This window comes from Thalassophryne amazonica, chromosome 11 (genome assembly GCF_902500255.1).
Source record: "Thalassophryne amazonica chromosome 11, fThaAma1.1, whole genome shotgun sequence".
In the NCBI taxonomy this organism is placed as follows: domain Eukaryota; kingdom Metazoa; phylum Chordata; class Actinopteri; order Batrachoidiformes; family Batrachoididae; genus Thalassophryne; species Thalassophryne amazonica.
The window spans coordinates 84,708,125-84,732,223 of record NC_047113.1 but is presented as its reverse complement, the minus strand read 5'-3'; the positions used below and the strand labels follow the sequence as shown (position 1 = coordinate 84,732,223).

The 24,099-nt window shown below is 42.8% G+C and overlaps 1 protein-coding gene across 1 annotated transcript; it reads left to right on the top strand.

Annotated features, from left to right (window-relative positions):
* Positions 1-8,092: 8,092 nt before the first annotated feature.
* g3bp1 (GTPase activating protein (SH3 domain) binding protein 1) lies at positions 8,093-22,710 on the top strand. Its single transcript, XM_034182310.1, has 12 exons — positions 8,093-8,223; positions 10,795-10,911; positions 11,879-11,960; positions 12,114-12,287; positions 12,367-12,457; positions 13,443-13,536; positions 16,167-16,425; positions 16,502-16,606; positions 21,250-21,367; positions 21,554-21,679; positions 21,770-21,879; positions 21,970-22,710. Exons 2-12 carry the CDS (start codon positions 10,817-10,819, stop codon positions 22,210-22,212), a joined length of 1,497 nt encoding a protein of 498 aa, XP_034038201.1. The 5' UTR covers positions 8,093-8,223; positions 10,795-10,816; the 3' UTR covers positions 22,213-22,710.
* The last annotated feature ends 1,389 nt before the right edge of the window (positions 22,711-24,099 follow it).

Here is a 24,099-nt window from a genome sequence, read left to right as displayed (position 1 = left end):
AGCCCCTCATCGGAATTCCTTTGTCTGAGAAGTTGCTGAGATGTTCGATCAAAATTTTTTCTAAACCTGTGAGACACATCGAAGTGGACACGGTTCGAAAAATTAAGCTGGTTTTCAGTGAAAATTTTAACGGCTGATGAGAGATTTTGAGGTGATACTGTCGCTTTAAGGACTTCCCACGGTGCAAGACATCGCGCAGCGCTCCCAGGCGCCGTCGTCAGCCTGTTTCAAGCTGAAAACCTCCACATTTCAGGCTCTATTGATCCAGGACGTCGTGAGAGAACAGAGAAGTTTCAGAAGAAGTCGGTTTCAGCATTTTATCCGGATATTCTGCTGTTAAAGGAGATTTTTTTTAATGAAAGACGTGCGGACGGATTGCAGCGTCGGCTCGCAGCCGCCGCGACGCTCCGCCACAGGAAAAACACCTCTGTTGGAAGCCTTAAGGACAAGTTGGAACATGTCCAGCTGTTAAACAATTTCTCATATACTCACTCCACTGAAAGCCATCAAAAGTCGCCTGGATTTTACAAATGGTTATCAACACAGAGGTGTTTTTCCTGTGCCGCCACACCGCGCCAGCTGCGTCCCGACGCGCGGACCCATCCGCACGTCTTTCATTAAAAAAATCTCCTTTAACAGTGGAATATCCGGATAAAATGCTGAAACCGACTTCTTCTGAAACTTCTCTGTTCTCTCACGACGTCCTGGATCAATAGAGCCTGAAATGTGGAGGTTTTCAGCTTGAAACAGGCTGACGACGGCGCCTGGGAGCGCTGCGCGATGTCTTGCACCGTGGGAAGTCCTTAAAGCAACAGTATCACCTCAAAATCTCTCATCAGCCGTTAAAATTTTCACTGAAAACCAGCTTAATTTTTCAAACCGTGTCCACTTCGATGTGTCTCACAGGTTTAGAAAAAATTCTGATCAAACATCTCAGCAACTTCTCAGACAAAGGAATTCCAACGAGGGGCTGGACGACTCCTCCCACAAGGAGTGCTCACAGGCGAATGACGTCACCGACAGGCGTGGAAAAACTCACGCATGCGCACGAGGGTTCAAGCATGTCTGACGTAAAAACATATGAATGAAATCCATATAGTTTTTGAAAAAAATAAAAAGGACCTATACTTTATGGACAGCCCTCGTATTATTTCTGTATATAATATAATAATTTATTCAGAGTATCCTAATCATCATCAGAATTATTAGGGCCCGAGTAGGCAACGTCCTATGAGGACCCTATTGTAATTGCGCTGTTTATTATTATTATTATTATTAATTATTATTATTATTATTATTATTATTATTCTCACTCTTGAAATCGAAATTTCAGCCTCTTCCCATGCTCAAAAACTCACCAAACTTTCCAAAGTCGTCCGGCCGGATCCGAAATTCGATATTTTGGGGGCCTCGCACAGAAAAATTCGGTACACATATTTACCATGCCAGGACGCACGAAAAAGTCTCTCACTGTCATGGTGAAATATCGACAGGAAGTCGGCCATTTTGATTTTAAGTTTAGATTTTGAGCAAATTTTTTGCCATTTTTGGCCATTTCCACTACTTACATTTGAACGAACTCGTCCTAGGGATTTCATCCGATCGTCTTCAAATTTGGTCAAAATCATCACAACACAATGTTGATCAAAAGTTATCAAAAGATTCTAAGTAAGTCAAAAGGCGTGGCTGCTAGGGGTCGTCAAACTTTGGCGAGCTTTTCGGAGCACGCCATTTCACTTCGAACGGCTGTCACGCCCACATACTTCATCGTAGATCCTTCAAACTTGCTGGACATGATGAGGGCTCCGCCCTGAACGCCTATATATCTTAAGTTCCCACCTGAGCCATAGCGCCCCCCGGTGGTGGCGGGAAATGTCCTATTTTTACTTTAAGAGGTCCTGATGTCACATACTTAACCCAATCAACTTCATTCCACTTTTAAAACATGCAGAACAAATTGGTGAACGTAGGTGATGAACACCGTAAAGTTACGAGTAATGGCGTCCGTGTGGCGGCGTACCGAATATTGCCCATTCGCCATGAAATTACGTTTTTCCTTTTGATGGCTTTAATTTTGTCATATCATCATGAAAATTGAAACACAGGTCAAGCACGACAACCTCTTACAATTTATAGGGGCATCGCCCGTGGGCGGGGCAAAATGCCTCAATAGCGCAACCTTGAATCTTTCCAAAACCCCTAACCATAGGGGTTTTTTTTTGGAGTAGGGAGATGAAAATTGGTACACGTGTGACTTGCATAGACGTACAAAAAAGTCTTGCACCAAGAGTCTACTCCAAACAGGAAGTCGGCTATTTTGCATTTTCTTCTCATTCTGAAATGATTTCCACATGTTGTATTTGAACGAACTCCTCCTAGGGATTTTGTCCAATGCACTTCAAATTTCTTTGACAGCATCCAAAGATGATACTGACCAAAAGTTATCGAAAGCTTTTCTCTATGTTGAAGGGTGTGGCCGCTATGGTGCCGCCATTTTGACCCTTTGCCATGGAACATCAAATCATGATAACTCCTTCATGCTTTGCCTGATTGACTTGAAACTTCACATGTATTATGACGGTTGGCCCCTGAACACACCCGGCCCCTCTGTTTGTACACTGAGCGCCCCCTAGTGGATGAACAATCAACATGTCATAACTCCTTGATGCATTGTGTGATTTGTTTAAAATTTTAACTGTGTGATGAGTGGTTGCCCCTGCATGCACATGCCCACATGTGGTCACAAGAGCACCCACTGGCCTGGGTAGGCGGTTGCGCGGAACGAGGGCTCGTATATGACTGCTTGCAGTCCTAGTTATTATTATTATTATTGACACTTTGGAAATAGAAATGTCGGCCTCTTCTCATGCTCAAAAACTCACCAAACTTTCCAAAGTCGTCCGGCCGGATCCAAAATTCGATATTTTAGGGGCGTCGCACATGGTCGCAGCCAAATCGCGAAATAGCGCCCCCTAGAAATTTTCAAAAACCCCTCCGCATTGGGGTTTTTTCGTCGTAGCCTCACGAAATTCGGTACACATATTTACCATGCCAGAACGCACAAAAAAGTATGTTACTGTCATGGTGGAATATCGATAGGAAGTCGATATTTTTGATTTTAAGTTTTGATTTTGAGGTATTTTTTGCCGTTTTTGGCCATTTCCACGACTTATATTTGAACAAACTCGTCCTAGGGATTTCATCCGATCATCTTCAAATTTGGTCAACATCATCACAAAACAATGGTGATCAAAACTTATCAAAAGATTCTAATTAGTTCAAACGGCGGGGCTGCTAGGGGTCGTCAAACTTTGGCGAGCTTTTCGGTGCACGCCGTTTCACTTCAAACGGCTGTCACGCCCACATACTTCATCATAGAGCCTTCAAACTTGCTGGACATGATGAGGGCTCCGCCCTGAATGACCACATATATTAAGTTCCCACCTCCGCCATAGCGCCCCCCGGTGGTGGTGGGACATGTCCTATTTTTACTTTAAGAGGTCCTGATGTCACATAAGTAACCCAATCAACTTCATTCCACTTCTAAAACATGCAGAACAAATTGGTGAACATAGGCGATGAAGGCCGTGAAGTTACGAGTAACGGCGTCCGTGTGGTGGCGTGCCGAATATTGCCCATTCGCCATGAAAATACGTTCTTCCTTCTGACGGCTTTAATTTTGTCATATCATCATGAAAATTGATACACAGGTCAAGCATGACAACCTCTTACAATTCATAGGGGCGTCGCCCATGGGCGGGGCAAAATGCCTCAATAGCGCCCCCTTGAAACTTTCAAAAACCCCTCCCCGTAGCGTTTTTTTTGGAGTAAGGGGATGAAAATTAGTACACGTGTGACTTGCATAGACGTACAAAAACGTCTCATGCACCATTGGTCTACTCCAAACAGGAAGTCGGCCATTTTAAATTTTCTTGTCATTTTGACATGATTTCCACATGTTGTATTTGAACGAACTCCTCCTTGGGATTTTGTCCAATGCACTTCAAATTTCTTTAACAGCATCCAGAGATGATACTAATCAAAAGTTATCGAAAGCTTTTCTCTATGTTGAAGGGTGTGGCCGTTATGGTGCCGCCATTTTGACCCTTCGCCATGGAACATCAAGTCATGATAACTCCTTCATGCTTTGCCTGATTGACTTGAAACTTCACATGTATGATGACGGTGATGACTGCTTGCAGTCCTAGTTATTATTATTATTATTCTCACTCGTGAAATCAAAATTTTGGCCTGTTCCCGTGCTCAAAAACTCACCAAACTTTCCAAAGTCATCCGGCCGGATCCGCCATTCGATATTTTGGGGGCGTCGCACATGGACGCAGCGTAATTGCGAAATAGCGCCGCCTACAAATTTTCAAAAACCCCTCTGCATTGGGCTTTTTTCGTCGTAGCCTCACGAAATTCGGTACACATATCTACCATGCCAGGATGCACAAAAAGTCTCTTACTGTCATGGTGAAATATCGACAGGAAGTCGGCCATTTTGATTTTAAGTTTCGATTTTGAGCAAATTTTTGCCATTTTTGGCCATTTCCACTACTTACATTTGAATGAACTCGTCCTACGGATTTCATCCGATCGTCTTCAAATTTGGTCAACATCATCACAACACAATGGTGATCAAAAGTTAAAAAAAGATTCTAATTAAGTCAAAAGGCGTGGCTGCTAGGGGTCGTCAAACTTTGGCGAGCTTTTGGGAGCACGCCATTTCACTTTGAACGGCTGTCACGCCCACATACTTCATCGTAGATCCTTCAAACTTGCTGGACATGATGAGGGCTCCGCCCTGAACGCCTACATATCTTACGTTCCCACCTCCGCCATAGCGCCCCCCGGTGGTGGCAGGAAATGTCCTATTTTTACTTTAAGAGGTCCTGATGTCACATACTTAACCCAATCAACTTCATTCCACTTCTAAAACATGCAGAACAAATTGGTGAACATAGGCGATGAACGCTGTGAAGTTACAAGTAACGGCGTCCGTGTGGCGGTGTGCCAAATATTGCCCATTCGCCATGAAATTACGTTCTTCCTTTTGACGGCTTTAATTTTGTCACATCATCATGAAAATTGATACACAGGTTGAGCACGACAACCTCATAGGGGCGTCGCCCATGGGCGGGGCAAAATGCCTCAATAGCGCCCCCTTGAAACTTTCAAATACCCCTCCCCATAGGGGTTTTTTTGGAGTAGAGAGATGAAAATTGGTACACATGTGTGACTTGCATAGATGTACAAAAACGTCTCTTGCACCATGGGTCTACTCCAAACAGGAAGTCGGCCATTTTGAATTTTCTTCCCATTTTGGCGTGATTTCCACATGTTGTATTTGAACAAACTCCTCCTAGGGATTTTGTCCAATGCATTTCAAATTTCTTCCAGATCACCCAGAGATGATACTGACCAAAAGTTATCGAAAGCTTTTCTTTATGTTGAAAGGTGTGGCCGCTATGGCGCCGCCATTTTGACCCTTCGCCATGGAACATTATACTTAAACAGGTACTGATGTCACATACTTAACACCATCAACTTCCTTCCACTTCTAACACATGCAGAACAAGTTGGTGAATGTAGACGATGATCGCCGTGAACTTATGAGTAACCGCTTCTGTGTGGCGGTGTACCGAATATCGCCCCTACGCCATGAAATTACCTTCTTCCTTTTGACGGCTTTAATTTTGTCATATCATCATGAAAATTGATACACAGGTCAAGCATGACAACCTCTTACAATTCATAGGGGCGTCGCCCATGGACGGGGCAAAATGCCTCAATAGCGTCCCCTTGAAACTTTTAAAAACCCCTCCCCATAGGGTTTTTTTTGTACTAGGGAGATGAAAATTGGTACAGAAGTGTGACTTGCATAGACGTACAAAAAAGTCTCTTGCACCATTTGTCTACTCCAAACAGGAAGTCAGCCATTTTGAATTTTCTTCTCATTTTGCAATGATTTCCATGTTGTATTTGAACGAACTCCTCCTAGGGATATTGTCCAATGCACTTCAAATTTCTTTGACAGCATCCAGAGATGACACTGACAAAAAGTTATCGAAAGGTTTTCTCTATGTTGAAGGGTGTGGCCGCTATGGTGCCGCCATTTTGACCCTTCGCCATGGAACATCAAGTCATGATAACTCCTTCATGCTTTGCCTGATTTACTTGAAACTTCACATGTATGATGACGGTTGGCTCCTGAACACACCCAGCCCCTCTGTTTGTACACTGAGTGCCCCCTAGTGGATGAACAATCAACATGTCATATTTCCTTGATGCACTGTGTGATTTGTTTCAAATTTTAACTGTGTGATGAGTGGTTGCCCCTGCATGCACATGCCCACATGTGGTCACAAAGGCACCCACTGGCCTGGGTAGGCGATCGCGCGGAACGAGGGCCCGTATATGACTGCTTGCAGTCCTAGTTATTATTATTATTTATTATTATTCTCACTTTTGAAATCGAAATTTCGGCCTCTTCCCATGCTCAAAAACTCACCAAACTTTGCAAAGTCATCCAGCCGGATCCGAAATTTGATATTTTGGGGGTCGTGCAAAAGGTCACAGCAAAATCGCGAAATAGCGCCCCCTAGAAATGTTCAAAAAAACCTCAGCATGGGTTTTTTTGTCGTAGCCTCACGAAATTCGGTACACATATTTAGCATGCTGGGACGCACAAAAAAGTCTCTTACCGTCATGGTGAAATGTCGAAAGGAAGTCAGCCATTTTGATTTTGAACAAATTTTTGCCATTTTTGGCCATTTCCACTACTTACATTTGAACGAACTCGTCCTAGGGATTTCATCTGATCGTCTTCAAATTTGGTCAATATCATCATGACCCAATGATGATCAAAAGTTACCAAAAGAATGTAATTAGGTCAAAATGCGTGGCTGCTAGAGTTCGTCAAACTTTGGCGAGCTTTTTTGGAGCACGCTGTTTCACTTCGAACGGCTGTCACGCCCACATACTTCATCGTAGACCCTTCAGACTTGCTGGACATGATGATGGCTCTGCCCTGAACGTCTGCATATATTAACTTCCCACCTCCGCCATAGCGCCTCCCGGTGGTAACAGGAAATGTCCTATTTTTACTTTAACTTACTGATGTCACATAGTTAAACCCATCAACTTCATTGCACTTCTAAAACATACAGAACAAGTTGGTGAATCACCATGAAGTTACGAGTAACGTACCCCTGAACACACCTGGCCCCTCTGTTTGTGCTCTGAGCGCCCCCTAGTGGATGAACCATCGACAAGTCATAACTCCATGTATTGTGTGATTTGCTTGAAATTTGAACTGTGTGATGAATGGTTGCCCCTTTTACGCACATGCCCACATCTGGTCACAAGGGGACGCACTGGCCTGGGTAGGCGGTCGCACGGAACGAGGGCCCGTATATGACTGCTTGCAGTCCTAGTTATTATTATTATTATTATAAAAATGTACACAAAACAATGGTTATCATTCCATGTAATAGTAACTCAGAAGTGCGAGATAAGTCAGAATTGCGAGATAGTAACTCAGAATTGCGAGATAATAAGTCAGAATTGCGAAATAGTAAGTCAGAATTGCGAGATAAGTCAGAATTGCGAGATGATAATGTCAGAATTGCGAGATGATAATGTCAGAATTGCGAGATAGTAAGTCAGAATTGCGAGATAGTAAGTCAGAATTGCGAGATAGTAACTCAGAATTGTGAGATAATAAGTCAGAATTGTGAGATACTATCTCGCAATTAATCAAAAAAACTTTTTTTCAAGTGGCGCAAACGGGCTTCCATACGTTCAAGACTGACTTTTTAATTACCGAACAGTTTTGTCGCCACCAAGCGGAGATTTACCTCCAGTGCATCACGAGCTGCGCTATGAAAAATCCGGGAGATGCCTCTCGGTGAAACCAGCGCACCATCGAGCGTCACAGCGCTCCGATTGGTCTGTTGAGGGGAAACGGGTAAAGAGTCAACTGTTACGATTGGCTGTCACCCCGGACTAGTGCGTTAGTACCACACCATTGGTGACCAAGCCATTGTTCTTCGATATTATTGGGTAGCACTCTTAAAGGGGGCGGGATTTCATGTTTGGTTGTGAAGCAGCTTGAAACCGGTAAGCGACGAACACACTGGCACGTTGTGCAGCTGCGGAGGTGATTCAGTGAAATCATTCATTTCTCAATCAGCGTCTTTTTGATCTTTAACCCCGCTGGTAAGTTATTTACTTTGACAATCTGCCGTGTATTAATGGGTCATAACACAAATCTTGGTTTATTTTCCCTCCCAGTGCTGTTTGATTGTATCGGTCTTGGCGGCTCCGTCTACATCTTGGAATAGCTACCGCGGCTATCAGCAGCCGCTAGCTTGGATGATTTGCTTCGTTTTATGAAAATTAATAGCGTTTAAGACAACGATAAATGTTAAATTATTTAGTGTTAAATAGGGTCGGTACATTGGATGAACTGGAAATACCCTCGACCACATTTGTTTACTTTCATTTTGCGTTTCCAGGAAATACTCTCCGCCCCACTGGAGCCTCTTCGATTTCATTCGGTCGTGACTCGCAGTTCTCGGTTTCTCTTTGCCGTTTTGCTCTTTGACTTTGATTCTTTTAAAGGTGTATACACAATCCTTTAAGGTCACTCCACTGTGTCTTATTTGGATTCTCTTCGTCGAGTTAACTAGCGTTAGCCGGCTAGGTTAGCGTTAGCTGTTCCCGGGGCACGTGCCTTCCCGTGTCTCTCCCGCTTTGCGGCCATGGGCTCGTTCACGTGTGGCGGTTCTCTTTGTAGTTGACCGGCTGGCGTGCGCTTACAGTTGCCGTTAATGGGCGGAAGACGTCGGGGATTGAATCATGTACAGGCCGCAGGGGGCCTGGAGGGGTACGGGCAGCGGGAGTGGCACCGTGACTGCGGGCACAGCGTGGCCTTTTGTCTGTACGGGACGGGGGGGGTGACATCTGCCAACACTGAAGGACTCCATAACAAAAGCTCACAACTAAAAGTTTAAATTTATTTATTGGAAAAAGTGTCTCCTAATCTGCTGGAGGTGTAATTTGACCTCACCAATCACACCTCTTTTGGCGTCTCTTAAATCCCACCAAGCTTTTGTCGGTATGGAGATCATCAAAACCAACAAGGGAGGAGATGAGGTTGATGTGAAGAAGAGGAGCTATAAGAACTGGGTCCGGTGGGTATGTCATCGGCAGAGAGCAACAGGGTGTCAGGGAGCACTCAGGATCAAAGACAAATATGCGAATCCTCAGTCTCACATGAGCCACAACCATCCAGGAGACAGAACAGGAGAACAACTCCGAAGGCAGTGACTAAACAGTCAAGAAATCGGCCATATCTGATCCACACACAGGCTCGTCTTTTAGCAAGTGATGAAGTCTGTGCCAACATTGGGCAGATCCATCTTGTTTTTCTTGTAATTTATTGGCGGTTGGCGTCTGGACTGTTGCATTACCGCCGCCAACTGTGCAGTTGTGTAACTACAGACGTGGAGCATCGACGAAGGAGTGACAAAATAAAATAAAAAAAAAAAGAAATATTAATCCCCAAGCTGATGGCACAGAGAAGGAAAGGAGTCCCTCAAGAGAGAGCCTGGTCTCCCCCAGTTCTCTGACCTCCTCTAGCAGAATGCTTCTTTCTATGCTGTACGCTTGGCAGGCTAACAGAACATGATGAACAGTCTCCATGTACCTGCAGTGAACACACTGACCCGTAGCATGCTTACTTGGGCAGCTCCAGACGTGTAAGCGGGCTCTTCAGTGTCAGCGCAGTGGACCCAGCAGCTCTTAAAGAACTACTCATAAATGACTAGTGGACATCCAATTGGAACAGACCTGCGGCTGTTACTTTTCTATTACTTTGGCCCTGATCAAAATATTACATAATGTGATATGTACATTTGTAAAATTTAAAGCATTAGTGATTTTTGGCTTTTATCCTTTTCATTAAGGGTGTGAGCTTTCATCTGCACACCACACTGAGGGGTTAAATATCTCCAAACTGGGGTATTAAGTTTGAGGTTAATAGTTAAATATTTGTAGCTGCTGTCAGTTGAAATTATGGAGGTATGACTTCATAAATACAAATGCGAAGAACATTTTACAGTATTTGTGCCAAGATGCTAACCTACATGACCTTAATATTTCTTAACACAGCAGACTGAGCTGCGAAAATATAAGATATTTATGTGGTTCCAGTTGGCTGTCAGATGTTTTGTGCATGCACAGTGTGGATCCGGCACACAGTGCACATCTGGTACTTGTCGTGTTCCATTGTGCATCAGCATTCAGTAATTCTGATTCTTTAAGATGTGAAATAAATACCTTCCAGTGTGTATGCTCTTGAATGGGACATAGAGCTTCTTTCTGTGGTATCTTTGTTAGGGGATTGTCACGAGTTTTACTCAACGTCATATTGACACCAAGATCCGCAACTCAAGTCGGTACACGTCAGATACGTTCACCGCATAAACCCGCCATCAAACACCGCATTAATTTAATTTTCAGTACCCAGTTTTTCTGTTTAAGGGTCAATGAGTTGCTGGAGCCTGTGGAGCAATTTCTGTCTTCAATGGATGTTGAGTCACCTGTGATTATTACTGACCAGGTCTTTGTGGGTCTGAGTTGTGGCAGACTGACTGTAAATATGAAAGTTCTGGTCCAGGTCAAATGTACCTAAATGTAAGAAGACAGTATAAATTTGAGATGTGTGTCATTAGATGAATGTTGACTAAACATTCAGTGTTTTCAAACTCCCCTTGCTCTTTGCAGAGATTTCCAGTTGACCAAAGAAATGGTGATGGAGAAGCCAAGTGCCCAGCTGGTCGGGCGAGAGTTTGTCCGACAGTATTACACACTGCTGAATCAGGCCCCTGACTACCTGCACAGGTAACTGTTGTCTGTGTAAAGTGATTCAGGGTTTTTTCTAAACTCTCCACATCCATTAGGAAGCTGTGTTTCTTGTTTCTAAGGTTGTACTGCAGACTTTGTCCATTTGTTTTTCTGTCACAGTGTGCAACAGAGTGGGTTGCTTTTGTGCACCACCTAGTGACATAAGCAGACATGCACATTACTTGGGTTAATAGGGTTCTAAAACAGAATAATTTGCACCATCTGTCATGCTTAGTTATGTTACGGGGTAACATATGTCATACGTCATAGAATCCAATGGACAGCGACCTTGTTTGACCTTTATTTTCGAGACCAAACATTCAACACAGTCAAAACTTTTCCATTTATTAATCCTTTTATTTGAACCAATAATTTGCAGATTTTTTACTGAAATTGGAGCAACTTTGACTTTGGACCCCTCTACAGACTAAAATTGACCTTTATCACCACTTTTGCTGTTTTTACTCCATAACTCTAGAACATTCAGTTGTAGATAGATAAGTCTAGACGTCTCCACATTTACTCACGGACGTTCCGTTCGCACGCGTGGGCACACTCAGCTCGCGGTCAAAGGAAGAAAGATAAACTATAACAGAACTCAGAGTGCAGACCTGCAGCTCAGCACAAGAACAAATATAAACTAGAAGAGAAATCAGAGTGCACAGTCTGGCTGCAGTCAGACTGTGCACTCTGATTTCTCTGTGCAGAGGACTTGCAGACTGCATCCTTACCTCATGTCTGCCCCCCTGCTCCGCGCACTTGATGCGGCATTCCTACGTCATCATGACGCCACATGAAGCAACACGAAGCAGCCCCCGTGTGAAAGGAGCTCAAGAAGAACATAGCTGGAGTTTTCCTGTAACTGGATTCCAGAAATTGTTCCTTAAGGAGAGCAAGCAGAAATAAGTCCACCCTTTATTTTACAGAATGTTTAGACAGCTTTTTGACCTTTTCTCTTGTCAAGGTTTTACGGGAAGAACTCCTCCTACGTGCACGGCGGTCTGGACAGTAATGGCAAACCAGTTGAGGCCGTTTATGGACAGTCTGTAAGTCAACCTTGTGGAGCAGATAACAGCTTTTAATGAGAAGTAATTTCACTGCATGTAGTGGGGAAAAACACTTAAGTACTCTGTCTGCTGAAGGTTTAATCTCATGCATGCTCTTCATAAAACACAGTCATCGTTTTTCCTGCCTGACAGGAAATCCATAAGAGGGTCATGGCTCTGAGTTTCCGAGATTGTCACACTAAGATCAGGCACGTGGATGCCCACGCCACCCTGAACGAGGGCGTGGTGGTGCAGGTGATGGGTGAGCTGTCCAACAATATGCAGCCCATGAGGAAGTTCATGCAGACCTTCGTGCTGGCGCCTGAGGTTCGAAATGTCACGTTTTTACTGAGTTTTCACGTGTTTTTGGCAGCAGAATCGTGAATAGATGTTTCTCACCTCCCAGGGTACCGTTGCTAACAAGTTCTACGTCCACAATGACGTGTTTCGTTACCAAGACGAGGTGTTCGGCGATTCGGACTCTGAGCCACCTGAAGGTGAGAATTCCCCCCACCACACACACAAAATGGCAGAGTTGACACAAATTGCAAAAGCTAATAATTGCAGAAGCTAATTTCTCAGATGTCCCTTTTAATGATCACTGCAGCAGTAAGTGTTGCTTTGTTTTTGCTCAAGTTTTCTTAACCCCTTAAGCCGTAGAGCCTATTTCACCAAAATCACATACCCATACATCATGATTTATTTCACAGCTTGTACAAGGTCAAAAATGCAAAAGTTTGAATCAGCTAAAAGACAGGTCCTAGGGGATGTTGTGGATGTAAAAAAAAAAAGAAAATTGAAAGTAAATAATGCTTATTAGGAGTAAATGAGGGTTTTTTTTTTTTTGTTTGTTTTTTCCCCCGCAAAAAATGAATTCCGATTTAAGTCTTTATTTGCTTGGTGTTTCAGCTGTGGTTAGTTGATATGTGATTGAAGTTGGCACTTTTGTAGAGGAGACTTCGCTTGACATTTTGATGTATAATAAGTGTATGTTGGTGTCAGCATTGGTTAGTTATGCGTGTTCAAATGTTCCAAAACAGGGCAAGTCCCCAAATTTGGGGTCTCTAGGGTCTAAGAGGTTATGACTGACATTCATCATCTCTAATTGTGGAAGGAAACTCACTTTCATCCTATATCTGATGCACAGTACCAGTCCAAAGTTTGAATGCTGGAAATTCATGCTATATAAAAATAAACTGGTGTATTAAAAGTATTTGATCCCACATGCAGCTGCAGAGTGGAAAACTTTACTGGAATGTGTATGGATTACTGATTTTACTATGAATTGCTGGTTTTGAGTATCTTTAAAAATATACTACTGCAGTATTAAAATAAAAAAAAATTAGGCTCTACTACAGTTAAACAGTTTAAAGCACATTTTATTAATTCTCTTATTAATCTCATTTAAAAGCTTTTTTGCATTCTTACGTTTCAGGTGAAGAGCAGGTTTGCTATGGTGACTTTTTTTTTTAATGTTTTTAGAGTCTGAGGATGAGGTGGAGGAGATCGAGGAGCGGGTCCCGTCCCCTGACGTGGCTCCTGAGGAGGCGGCTCCGTTCTATGAACAGACAGCCTGGTGCGGATAATGACTTAAATATTCCCAGAGTTTGAAGCTCCACACAAGTTCACTGACCGAGCAGTTTGACTTTTTATTTATTTATTAAGATTTAAAAATTAAACATTTTAACACTCAGGATATAAGAATATGATCCAGATCAGTGCAGCTGTCTGGTTGTTTTCCTTCAGGGGTAAAAGAAAGAGGCTGTTAATATAAACATAAAATTGAATTTATCTTAAATTTCAGCTGTTTACAGTGATGGGAGTTTTCTGGGAATTCCTTGAGATCTGAATTTTTATTTCCATGGCCACTTCCAGATTATTTATCATGTTTTAGACTGACTTCATTGTCAGTTGACATTATTCAAGTGTTTCATCTGTTACATGGGTGTGAAATATTTATGGGGAGCAAAATATGATAAACATTTATGACGTTCCCAAGAATCAAAGCATTAAACAAAATAAACTCTAATAATAAAAGAATACATGCCAGTAAGAAAATATACAGTACAACAATCCACAAAAATCTCAAAGTCAAACACTCATAACACAGAAAAAGGTGGTGTGTGTGTGTGTGTGTGTGTGTGTGTGTGTATATATATATATATATGTATATATATATATATATATATATATATATACACACACACACACACTAGGGCTGGGCAACGTTAACGCGCTAATGTTGCGTTAATTATTGAGGTCATTATCGCCGACAATTTTGTTCCTCCCCTTGACGCTGCGTGTTTTTTTTTTTTGTTGTTGTTTTTTAAGCCTTTTATGACTGTTGCTCGTTGCCTTTTATTTTGAAAGCATCAGTCGGGGGTGAGCTTATGCTGCTGCTTCCTGCTGATAGCTGAGTTCACACAGAAAACGACACGAGGATCGAGAAAAGTACAGGCTATGCAATGCACAACAAAACAAAATGCAGAAAGACGCCGAACTTTTGAATGGACATTTTCGGTACAAAGTTCTACAGGATCAGGCCCGGATCCAGACCGGTTGGGACTGATGCAGCTGCATCGGTCAAATTTTTTTACGCATCGTTCATCATCGGTAAAAAAAAAAATCTTGAATAATCTCGAATAGCCGAACGTGTCCCCACGGTGAACACAGCTTTTCGGTGGTTTTCATGTCAACCTATAGTCCGTAAATTATACGGATTTTTCCGAGTTTCAGAGTCATACGGACGTACAAATAAAGTCGGATATTCAGGGTTTGGTCTGTAATAAACTATTTCTGCAGCGCGGCTCCACTTTGAAACCATGAACCATTGAAGCAATGCTTCAATCCAGTAGGTCATTGGTTCTTTGATTCACTGCTCTTCAGAAACGGCAAGCCGCTTCTTAACCCCTCGCAAAGCCATTAAAATATCGTCAGTTACTTTTTTGTGGATTAAAGTCACTAACTGGGACTCTTGTTGCTGTCAAGAAACGAGAATCGTCCTCCGTTCCGTTCACACAGCTCGAAACGCTGCGCAGCTGAGACAGTCCGGTCGGAATTAATAACTTCAAAATGAATCGCCGCCTTAAATAAAATGACACCTCTTTCCAAATGTAATACAGAGAAGAAACTACAATCGACTAAAACATTTTTTTTTTTTTCCTCCCAAAATGAAACGTGCTGTATTTTCTTTTCAAATTACATCCTGAAGTGAAGCACAGCAGCTCTAAGCTCAGCTCAGATATATGGAAACACATTCATGCCAGTGTCTGAAAGGAAATGCTTTTGACAAAAACTACAGATTTTGTTTATTCCTATTTATGTCCAGAGATCAAGGATTCACCATGTAGAGTTCATTATGTACAAAGTTTAAGGATCCAGTGACCAAATTCATATTTTACTTTAAGACTCAATAAAATGTTCAATTTCAATTCAATTTAATCGGCTTATAAAGTGCCAAATCACAACAAAATCTAAATATACTAAAACAAATACATCACAATTGTACACATATCAAATTGTGATATGTGTACAATTGTGACGTATTTGTTTTAGTACGTTTAGTCATGGACATGAATATTGTTATTTTGATATGAAACAGAATAACAAATGACCTGCCAGTGGTTTTATATTTGATTTCATTAGTGTGTTTCAGTTGAAATTTACATTTTCAAATTTATGCAATGTTCATTTACATTTTCAAATAAAACTGTGCTTTTAAGCGGCTTTTGAATTCATTTTTGGGTTTCACATATACCCTGCGATTAATCATGATTAATCACAGAAAGTCATTGAGTTAATGCGATTAAGATTTTTTATGTTTGCCCACCCCTAATATATACACTCCGTAAAATATGGTACTTTTTGAAATCTCTTACACAGGAGATTTAATTTAGCATAGTTTTGGAAATGGTTGATTCAGGGTGTCCATTTCTACACAGAAGTTAGACAGTTTTAATATAACTGAAAAACCCTTTTGCACTGTTCTAAGATGGGTAATTGTGACTAATGAAGCTCCTTTGTTGGGTAAATCTGGAAAAATAAAATGTGAAAGTTAAAGGAACCTTGCCTAATGTTAGTTCTATGTAGTGTTACACTTGTGGATTGTTTTCATTTTACCATAAACTAGTTTAAAAAAAATCTAGATGGTTTAATCACTAATAAAACGTCAGATATGCTGGTTTTTAAAAGCTCCATCTGTTGCAGTCCAGAGCCACCGGCCCCTGAGGAGGAGGAGGAGGAGGAGGAAGTGGCGCCGGCGCTGAGTCCTGAACCAGAGGCAGAGGTTGAGAAGGAGGCAGAGTCTCCCGTGGTAGAACTGAAGCCGGAAACGGTACTGGAATCCCAGACAGAGACGCACACAGTCGATGACCTGACAGAGAAGAGCCCCATCGCTGCCCCGCCTACTACAGAACCTGCCGCCGTGCCCGCTGAACCTGCACCCGCCGCTCCAGAAGAAAACAGGGTAGGTCAGCCTCTGGATTATTTAAATGTCTCTCCACTGTGTCTGAGGCCTGAACGTGTCCTGTTTCCTCCTGCAGCCATTCTCCTGGGCATCAGTCACCAGTAAGAACCTCCCTCCCAGCGGCGCTGTCCAGGTGTCAGGAATCTCGCCACACGTCGTCAAAGTCACTCCCACAGCACCGGTGAGTCCCGCCCAAACCACCATCTGGGTTCAACAAGATTTTCAGAGATTTTAGCTCATGTATTTAAATTAAAAACTAAGAACTCACATGTACACAAGTATTCACAGCCTTTGCCATGAAGCTCAAATTGAGCTCAGGTGCATCCTGTTTCCACTGATCATCCTTGAGATGTTTCTACAGCTTAATTGAAGTCCATGTGGAGTAAATTCACTTGATTGGACATGACTTGGAAAGACACACACACCTGTCTACATATCAGATCCCACAGTTGGCAGTGCATGTCAGAGCACAAACCAAGCATGAAGTCAAAGGAATTGAAACATTTCTGCTGCTTTGAAGGTCCCAATGAGTACAGTGGCCTCCATCTGTAAATAGATGATGTTCCAGGGTTCTCTTCAGAAATTTTTAGTATAGTGGTGCTGTTGGGAAGCATAGTTTTCAATTTGAAAAGTTTGAATTCCCAAGTCACAATATCACCAGGCTGGGGGCATTCACTTCAAAGTGTTAAAATCTCACATTGTCCTTGTGGTTCAGATTCTATACTGTCAAAAAATGGAAAAACAAAAGGTCCAGCTTTCCTCCCTGAGTTTACAGGTGCATTTCTGGAAAATCTTATTACTCTGCATTTCTCAGCGTGTGATGTACATTTTAGGAAAAGCAGAAATGAACACTGCTTTGTCCAAAAACGAAGCTTGTGAGCTTTTATTCGAAAGTAAAGGCTCGGATTTATAGAGAAACAGGAGGCGACACTTCACCCCAAAACTCAGTTTGTGTTGCTGGACACTATTTTAGTCCTGCCATGAGTGTGCACGGGGAGGTGTCTCCACGAAAAAGTCAGAATACGTTATTTTCAGGAGATAATGGACTTCTATCTAACTGAGAGAGAACTTTGTGAGGAGCTCTGCAACACTGGCTGGCGAATGTGTGGTCCCTGCCTGGGGATTCCTTTGGTGGAGTGGACTTTGGAAATCACAAGTGGATGACAGTTAAGGGTTTTTCTTTTTTTTTTTTTTTTTTTTTTTTTTCCCCTCAGTGGAGTTGGTAGGGTTTATTTTTATTTTACTTTGAGTGCCTGTCTTGATGTGAGACTGTTCTGTAACGGAGCAGCACTCACCGCATGCGCACTAATTTTTTGTACAGTGGAAAGCGGCTGCTTTTACTGTGACTGCATCAAAATGAACAGTTGTCACTTAAAATATGAGTCATCATAACACGGCCATCACACTTATATAAACTTTGTAATTAATCTGCGGTTCCGTTTTTAATGTTATTCCTCTAAGAAATGCTGTCGGAAACACTAGGAAATGTTCTGATTTCAGTGCGACATGTTCTTTAAAACATAGAAGAATGGAAATAATGCACGCCGCTATCCAGCACCAAAATCTTAAAGTATGTCTCAGTACCTGAATAACTTCAAATTCCGTTCTTCCGTTTTCCTCAAACGCTCCCTGTTCACTGTCACAGAGGCTGGAGCATCGTTCTTAGCCTCTGATCGATCCCACAGCAGACAGCGTTGATCAAGTCGGCTGTGCACCTGCCTCTGACACTTGGCGCCAGCGTGCCTCCTCCCCGGACGGCACGGCGATCACGGTGTCCCTGCTAAGACAAAACAAAAAATGCAGAGATCTGGCTTCGTGCAAGGCTTGTTTTATCATGGTTTGTGTCATCTGGATGTAAACAGGATAAAATAAAGAGCTGAAGTTGTTTATGTGAAATTTCCTGCAAAAGCGGGTTTGCAAGCCGTTAGATTCCCACCAAGTCTACCGCTAAAACGTCATGAGATGACACTACACTATAGCGGTGCTAGATGGCAGTATGACCGCGTGGCACAGTTTTTCCATTGTCTGGGAAGAACCCTGTGTTCAGACCCACCAGGACTCTTCCTAGAGCTGACCACATATCTAAACTGAGCAATTGGGGAGGTCTTTAGTTAGGGAGGTGACCAAGAACCCGGCGGTCACTCTATCAGAGTGGAGAGAGGAGAATCTTCCATTAGGACAACTATCTGCAGCAATCCACTAATCAGACCTGTGTGGTAGAGTGTCCAGACGAAAGCCACTTCTTAGTAAAAGGCACATGGCAGTCTGCCTGGAATTTGACAAAAGGCACCTGAAGGACTCTCAGACCAGGAGAAACAAAATTCTCTGGTCTGATGAGACAAAGATTGAACTCTCTGGTGTGAATGCCAGAAATGACAGCAGTCTCTCTCTCTCTCTCCTCAATTTTCAATTTCAATGGGGCTTTGACATGGGAAACATGTTTACATTGTCAAAGCAAGTGTTAAGAGTGCGCAAACATTAAACACAAAGCCTTTCAACTGTAATATCTATCGTAAATTTCTAAATGTATCATCAGCGACGCTTACGTGCAGGACTTAAATTTAGTCCCCCCCCTTTCAGCGGACAGAATCTCTGTTTAACTGTCCTCAACTGCAGTCTGAGCTGGCTTTTCATAACATTTCATTCCCCCGAGACGCTGCATTTCAGTTCATTTTTCTGAAAATCTGCTCGACAAACAGACAATTTGAACCAGAGGGCCGGGCGGAAATTTGCTGCTACTCACAGCTACAACACTGTGGAAGAGAGCTCTTTCAAACAGCTCGGCTTCAGAAAGTTCCCCTCCTCCCGCTCGGCAGCAAAGCAGAGAGGAAACAGCAACAGTTGAGAGGATTCACAGTGGCTCCTCGCGTATCAGAAAACATTGCGGGTTGGATTGGTATTTTCTGATACTTGAATTAGGTCTGTATTGGAAGCCGGTCACAGCCTTAGCTGTAATTGCTGCCAAAGGTGCATCATCAAAGTATTGAGCAAAAGGTGTGAATACTTGTGTACTATGGCTGGGTGATATGACTTAAAATTCATATCACGATATAAATTGAATCCCTTCACGGTAACTGTATATATCACGATATAAACGTACGTGTAAAAGTTATAATGGAATGTACTATGTAATGTTTCTGAATGGGTCATATAGTCCCTTTGCAAAGATAAATTGATTAAAATAAACACAAAACAACAACAACAAAAAAAATACAGATAATTAATTTTGAGCACCTGATTCTTTGACTTGTTTCATCTCATTTCACCATTCCTGCTTCTGTCCAGCAGGAGGCAGTGATAGTTTGTCTGCTTTTGGTGGCATTTTTTCCAGAAAGACCTCAGACACCACCATATGGGGTTGATGATCCTGATTGGCTCATGTTTTGGGGTTCCACCAATGATAAAGCAGAAGGCGTGGTTTTTTTGGGGGGTTTTTTTTTTTACTCCCCTGCCCCAAGACGGGGCTCTGAGCTCAGTTGAATGAGTAAATGTTACTGTTTACTGTGGCGTTTTGCAAATACGTGCACCAAAAACTCACAAAACAAAAAACATTGTGGAAATTGTTATTCATAATTCAGGTTATAGTAGGCCTATTAACATAATTTAAAAACTCCTATGGAGCTTGAAGTGTGCACTTTTAAAACGCATTGAAACAGAGACTGAGTCTGGTGAATTTAATGGGACAATTGCTTAAATCGATCATGTGACTTTTACATGACCGAATTCAGTCAGGCGACTGCAGAGGGTTAAAATAACGTAGAATTTTACACTTTTACAAGGAGAAGTTTTAATCTGCCGAGCTGGAGATGGAGCCTGTGACTGAAGAACTGACTGCAGCCTTTTTCAGTCATTCAGTGTCACAGAGGAAGATACGATGACGCCATCAACAAGCATTACTGCGATTGAAGACTGAGATCAGTGATGTCTAAATCTCTACAGTCGGCCAAATTTATACTGAGAGCCGAATACATTGTTTATACCACCCACCCCTATTATGTACATGTGATTTCTTAGTTTTTTACTTTAATTAAATTTGCAAAAATTTCGAAACGTTTTTCATGTTGTCTTTATGGGGTATGGTGAGTAGAATTTTGAAGGAGAAAAATTAATTCACCCTATTTTGGAATAAGGCTGTAACATAAAATGTGGAAAAAGTGAAGTGCTGTGAATACTTTCCGGATGCAGTGTTTGTTTGATGGTTCCGAGTGATGAGTGAATGAGGTTGTGGGATTTTTGTGTTTTTACATACATTTTGAACAGTAAAGTTACTATATTCAGTAAGTTTACCACAGTAATATTTTGATTTGTACAAATATGAATGGAATTTAATGAAATTTAATTACCACTATCACCTGTGTGCTTGCTTGGTGGGGGGGTTGGTATGGTTAGACCTTACTTGTGCGGAGCGTCTTGAGGCCGTTTTTGTTGTGATTTGGCTCTGTATAAATAAATTTAATTGGAATGGTGTTGCACAGATGAGTGTCACAACGTGGAGTTTACCAAACTTTGTTTCAAAAAATTGTATAGATTTTATTTTTTAAAAGCAGGGTTTATAAAAAAAATTGAACTTTGATGTTTCCTCATCCTTTGGGGTGCTTGATTTTATTAAATTTATTTTGCATTTTCATCGAGTGGCAGCAGGTGTCACTGTTTGATATTGGAGGTGTGTGTTTATCATAGGAAACACTTTTGCCCACTTTGGAGTAAAGAGGAGCTTCTGATTATTTATTTTGCTGCGGATTTCTGACTTCAGTCGAGTCACTTGTGGTTTCTGCTCTGTACATTGTTACTGTGGATCAATATGTTTGTGCCTGATTCCTTCAGCCCCGAGCGGAGGTGAAGTCCGAGTCCCAGACAGTAGCACAGCGACCACAGAGAGACCAGAGGCCGAGAGAACAGAGAGCCGGAGGTCCTCCGTCTGTCCACAGAGGACCCAGACCAAGTAGGCATTCACAAAGTCCTCGGGCTGGGATTAAAACAAGTTGTGGGGATAAATATTAAGCTTTAGGTCAATTTTTAATATTTCAAAGATAAATGAAGTATATTTAAAATCATTGTGCTGTCTGCACTCGAGTGTTGTATTTGGATGTTAAAACGTGTCTCAGTCCATCATGGTTTTGCCTTTCAGTGCGGGAGGGTGAGCAGGGAGAGACGGAGGGGCGTCGGGTGGTCCGGTATCCTGACGCCCACCAGCTTTTCGTGGGCAATGTTCCTCATGACGTGGACAAAGCCGAACTGAGGGAATTCTTTGAACGTAAGCTGCAATTAATCTGAAACAAATGCCGAAAACCACCAGGTTTCTGTAATGACTAAGTTTTTTAAATGTGTCGCCCCCTTCCTGCAGAGTATGGTACAGTCCTGGAGCTGAGGATCAATAGCGGCGGGAAGCTGCCGAACTTTGGCTTTGTGGTGTTTGATGACTCGGAACCTGTACAGAAGATCCTCGGCAACAGGGTGAGACCTGCATTGCACTTAACCAGAACAGAACTCGTGAGAGTATTTCGGAAGTGGTCTTAACAAGGTTCCAATTTCTGATCTCTGCAGCCCATAAAGTTCAGAGGCGACGTGCGTCTAAATGTGGAGGAGAAGAAAACCCGTTCGGCGAGGGAGGGCGACCGGCGGGACGTGAGGCCTCGAGGACCCGGTGGTCCCAGAGAGAGGATAGGTGGCGGCGGCGGCGGCCCCCGAGGTCCTCCTACCCGTGGAGGCATGGCGCAGAAACCCAGCTTTGGTTCTGGGCGGGGCTCTGGGCCCAGTGAGGGGCGTTACTCAGCTCAGCGCCAGTGAGTCGTACCCGAGCTCCAAACCTGAATCCAATTACTGTTTCAACCAGATTCAGTCAGCGTTATTAAGCAGGAACCAAGTTAATGAGCCCAAAGTGTAACAGAACCCACCGCTAACTTGTGTCCAGCTCAGAGTACGAATACATGCAGAGTCAGGGTTCTGCACCCCGGGTCCTGGCTCAGCAGGGGTTTTTTTTTTTAAAGTTTTTAACTGAATGTGAGTTTGGAGGCATTGCGGCGGGTTTCTGCTGGTAATTGGTGCAGGTTTGGTCTCTCCTGCTGAATGCAGCCACCCACCTTGACCTGGCTGCCTCTTCCTCCCTCTTCATCCTCACCTGCTGCTTTTCATTTCCCGCTGAGGACCCCTGAATGTCACTCCTCCAGAAATGTACTATCTGGACTTTTAGTCTTCTTAGAGATTTTTTTTTTTTTTTTTTTTTTCCTTCATGCTGAACTTGAACTTATTAAAATGAAACACAAAAAAGGGGAAGTACTACTTGAATTGGGGAGTCTGTTTGTTTTCCCGCCTTCTCGCTCCCTGTTTCTTAAAGGAACGTGTACTTTAACTGCTTGGGCAATCCTGTGTATTGCTGCCACCGTTGTATCTAGCGATGGATCTCTTTTTATCTATACTCAACAAAAATATAAACGCAACACTTTTGGTTTTGCTCCTATTTTGTATGAGATGAACTCAAAGATCTAACACTTTTTCCACATACACATTATTACCATTTCCCTCAAATATTGTTCACAAACCAGCCTAAATCTGTGATAGTGAGCACTTCTCCTTTGCTGAGATAATCCATCCCACCTCACAGGTGTGCCATATCAAGATGCTGATTAGACACCATGATTAGTGCACAGGTGTGCGTTAGACTGCCCACAATAAAAGGCCACTCTGAAAGGTGCAGTTTTGTTTTATTGGGGGGGGATACCAGTCAGTATCTAGTGTGACCACCATTTGCCTCATGCAGTGCAACACATCTCCTTCGCATCATCCGTGAAGAGAACACCTCTCCAACGTGCCAAACACCAGCGAATGTGATCATTTGCCCACTCAAGCCGGTTACGACAACGAACTGGAGTCAGGTCGAGACCCCGATGAGGACGACGAGCATGCAGATGAGCTTCCCTGAGATGGTTTCTGACAGTTTGTGCAGAAATTCTTTGGTTATGCAAACCGATTGTTTCAGCAGCTGTCCGATTGGCTGGTCTCAGACGATCTTGGAGGTGAACATGCTGGATGTGGAGGTCCTGGGCTGGTGTGGTTACACGTGGTCTGCGGTTGTGAGGCTGGTTGGATGTACTGCCAAATTCTCTGAAACGCCTTTGGAGATGGCTTATGGTAGAGAAATGAACATTCAATACGCGAGCAACAGCTCTGGTTGACATTCCCGCCGTCAGCATGCCAATTGCACGCTCCCTCAAATCTTGCGACATCTGTGGCATTGTGCTGTGTGATAAAACTGCACCTTTCAGAGTGGCCTTTTATTGTGGGCAGTCTAAGGCACACCTGTGCACTAATCATGGTGTCTAATCAGCATCTTGATATGGCACACCTGTGAGGTGGGATGGATTATTTCAGCAAAGAAGTGCTCACTATCACAGATTTAGACTGGTTTGTGAACAATATTTGAGGGAAATGGTGATATTGTGTATGTGGAAAAAGTTTTAGATCTTTGAGTTCATCTCATACAAAATGGGAGCAAAACCAAAAGTGTTGCGTTTATATTTTGTTGAGTGTATATCAGGTCAGAAGCTGAACTCTAGTGCTTTTGTTTGAGTTGTAGTTTTAGTGTGCGGGTTGACAGGCGCGTGTGAACAGAGCATGTATCATTTCAGGCTTCTCCTACCGATGCACTTCATTTATGTCCAGAAACAAGCTGACCTG

What these genes read in the sequence shown, in the direction of transcription:
- g3bp1 (XM_034182310.1), top strand. Translation starts at nt 10,817, where the DNA reads ATGGTGATGGAGAAGCCAAGTGCCCAGCTGGTCGGGCGAGAGTTTGTC. An exon ending in CCTTCGTGCTGGCGCCTGAG is followed by an intron (nt 12,288 to 12,366) that starts GTTCGAAATGTC and finishes CTCACCTCCCAG; the next exon opens with GGTACCGTTGCTAACAAGTT. An exon ending in CCGCTCCAGAAGAAAACAGG is followed by an intron (nt 16,426 to 16,501) that starts GTAGGTCAGCCT and finishes TTCCTCCTGCAG; the next exon opens with CCATTCTCCTGGGCATCAGT.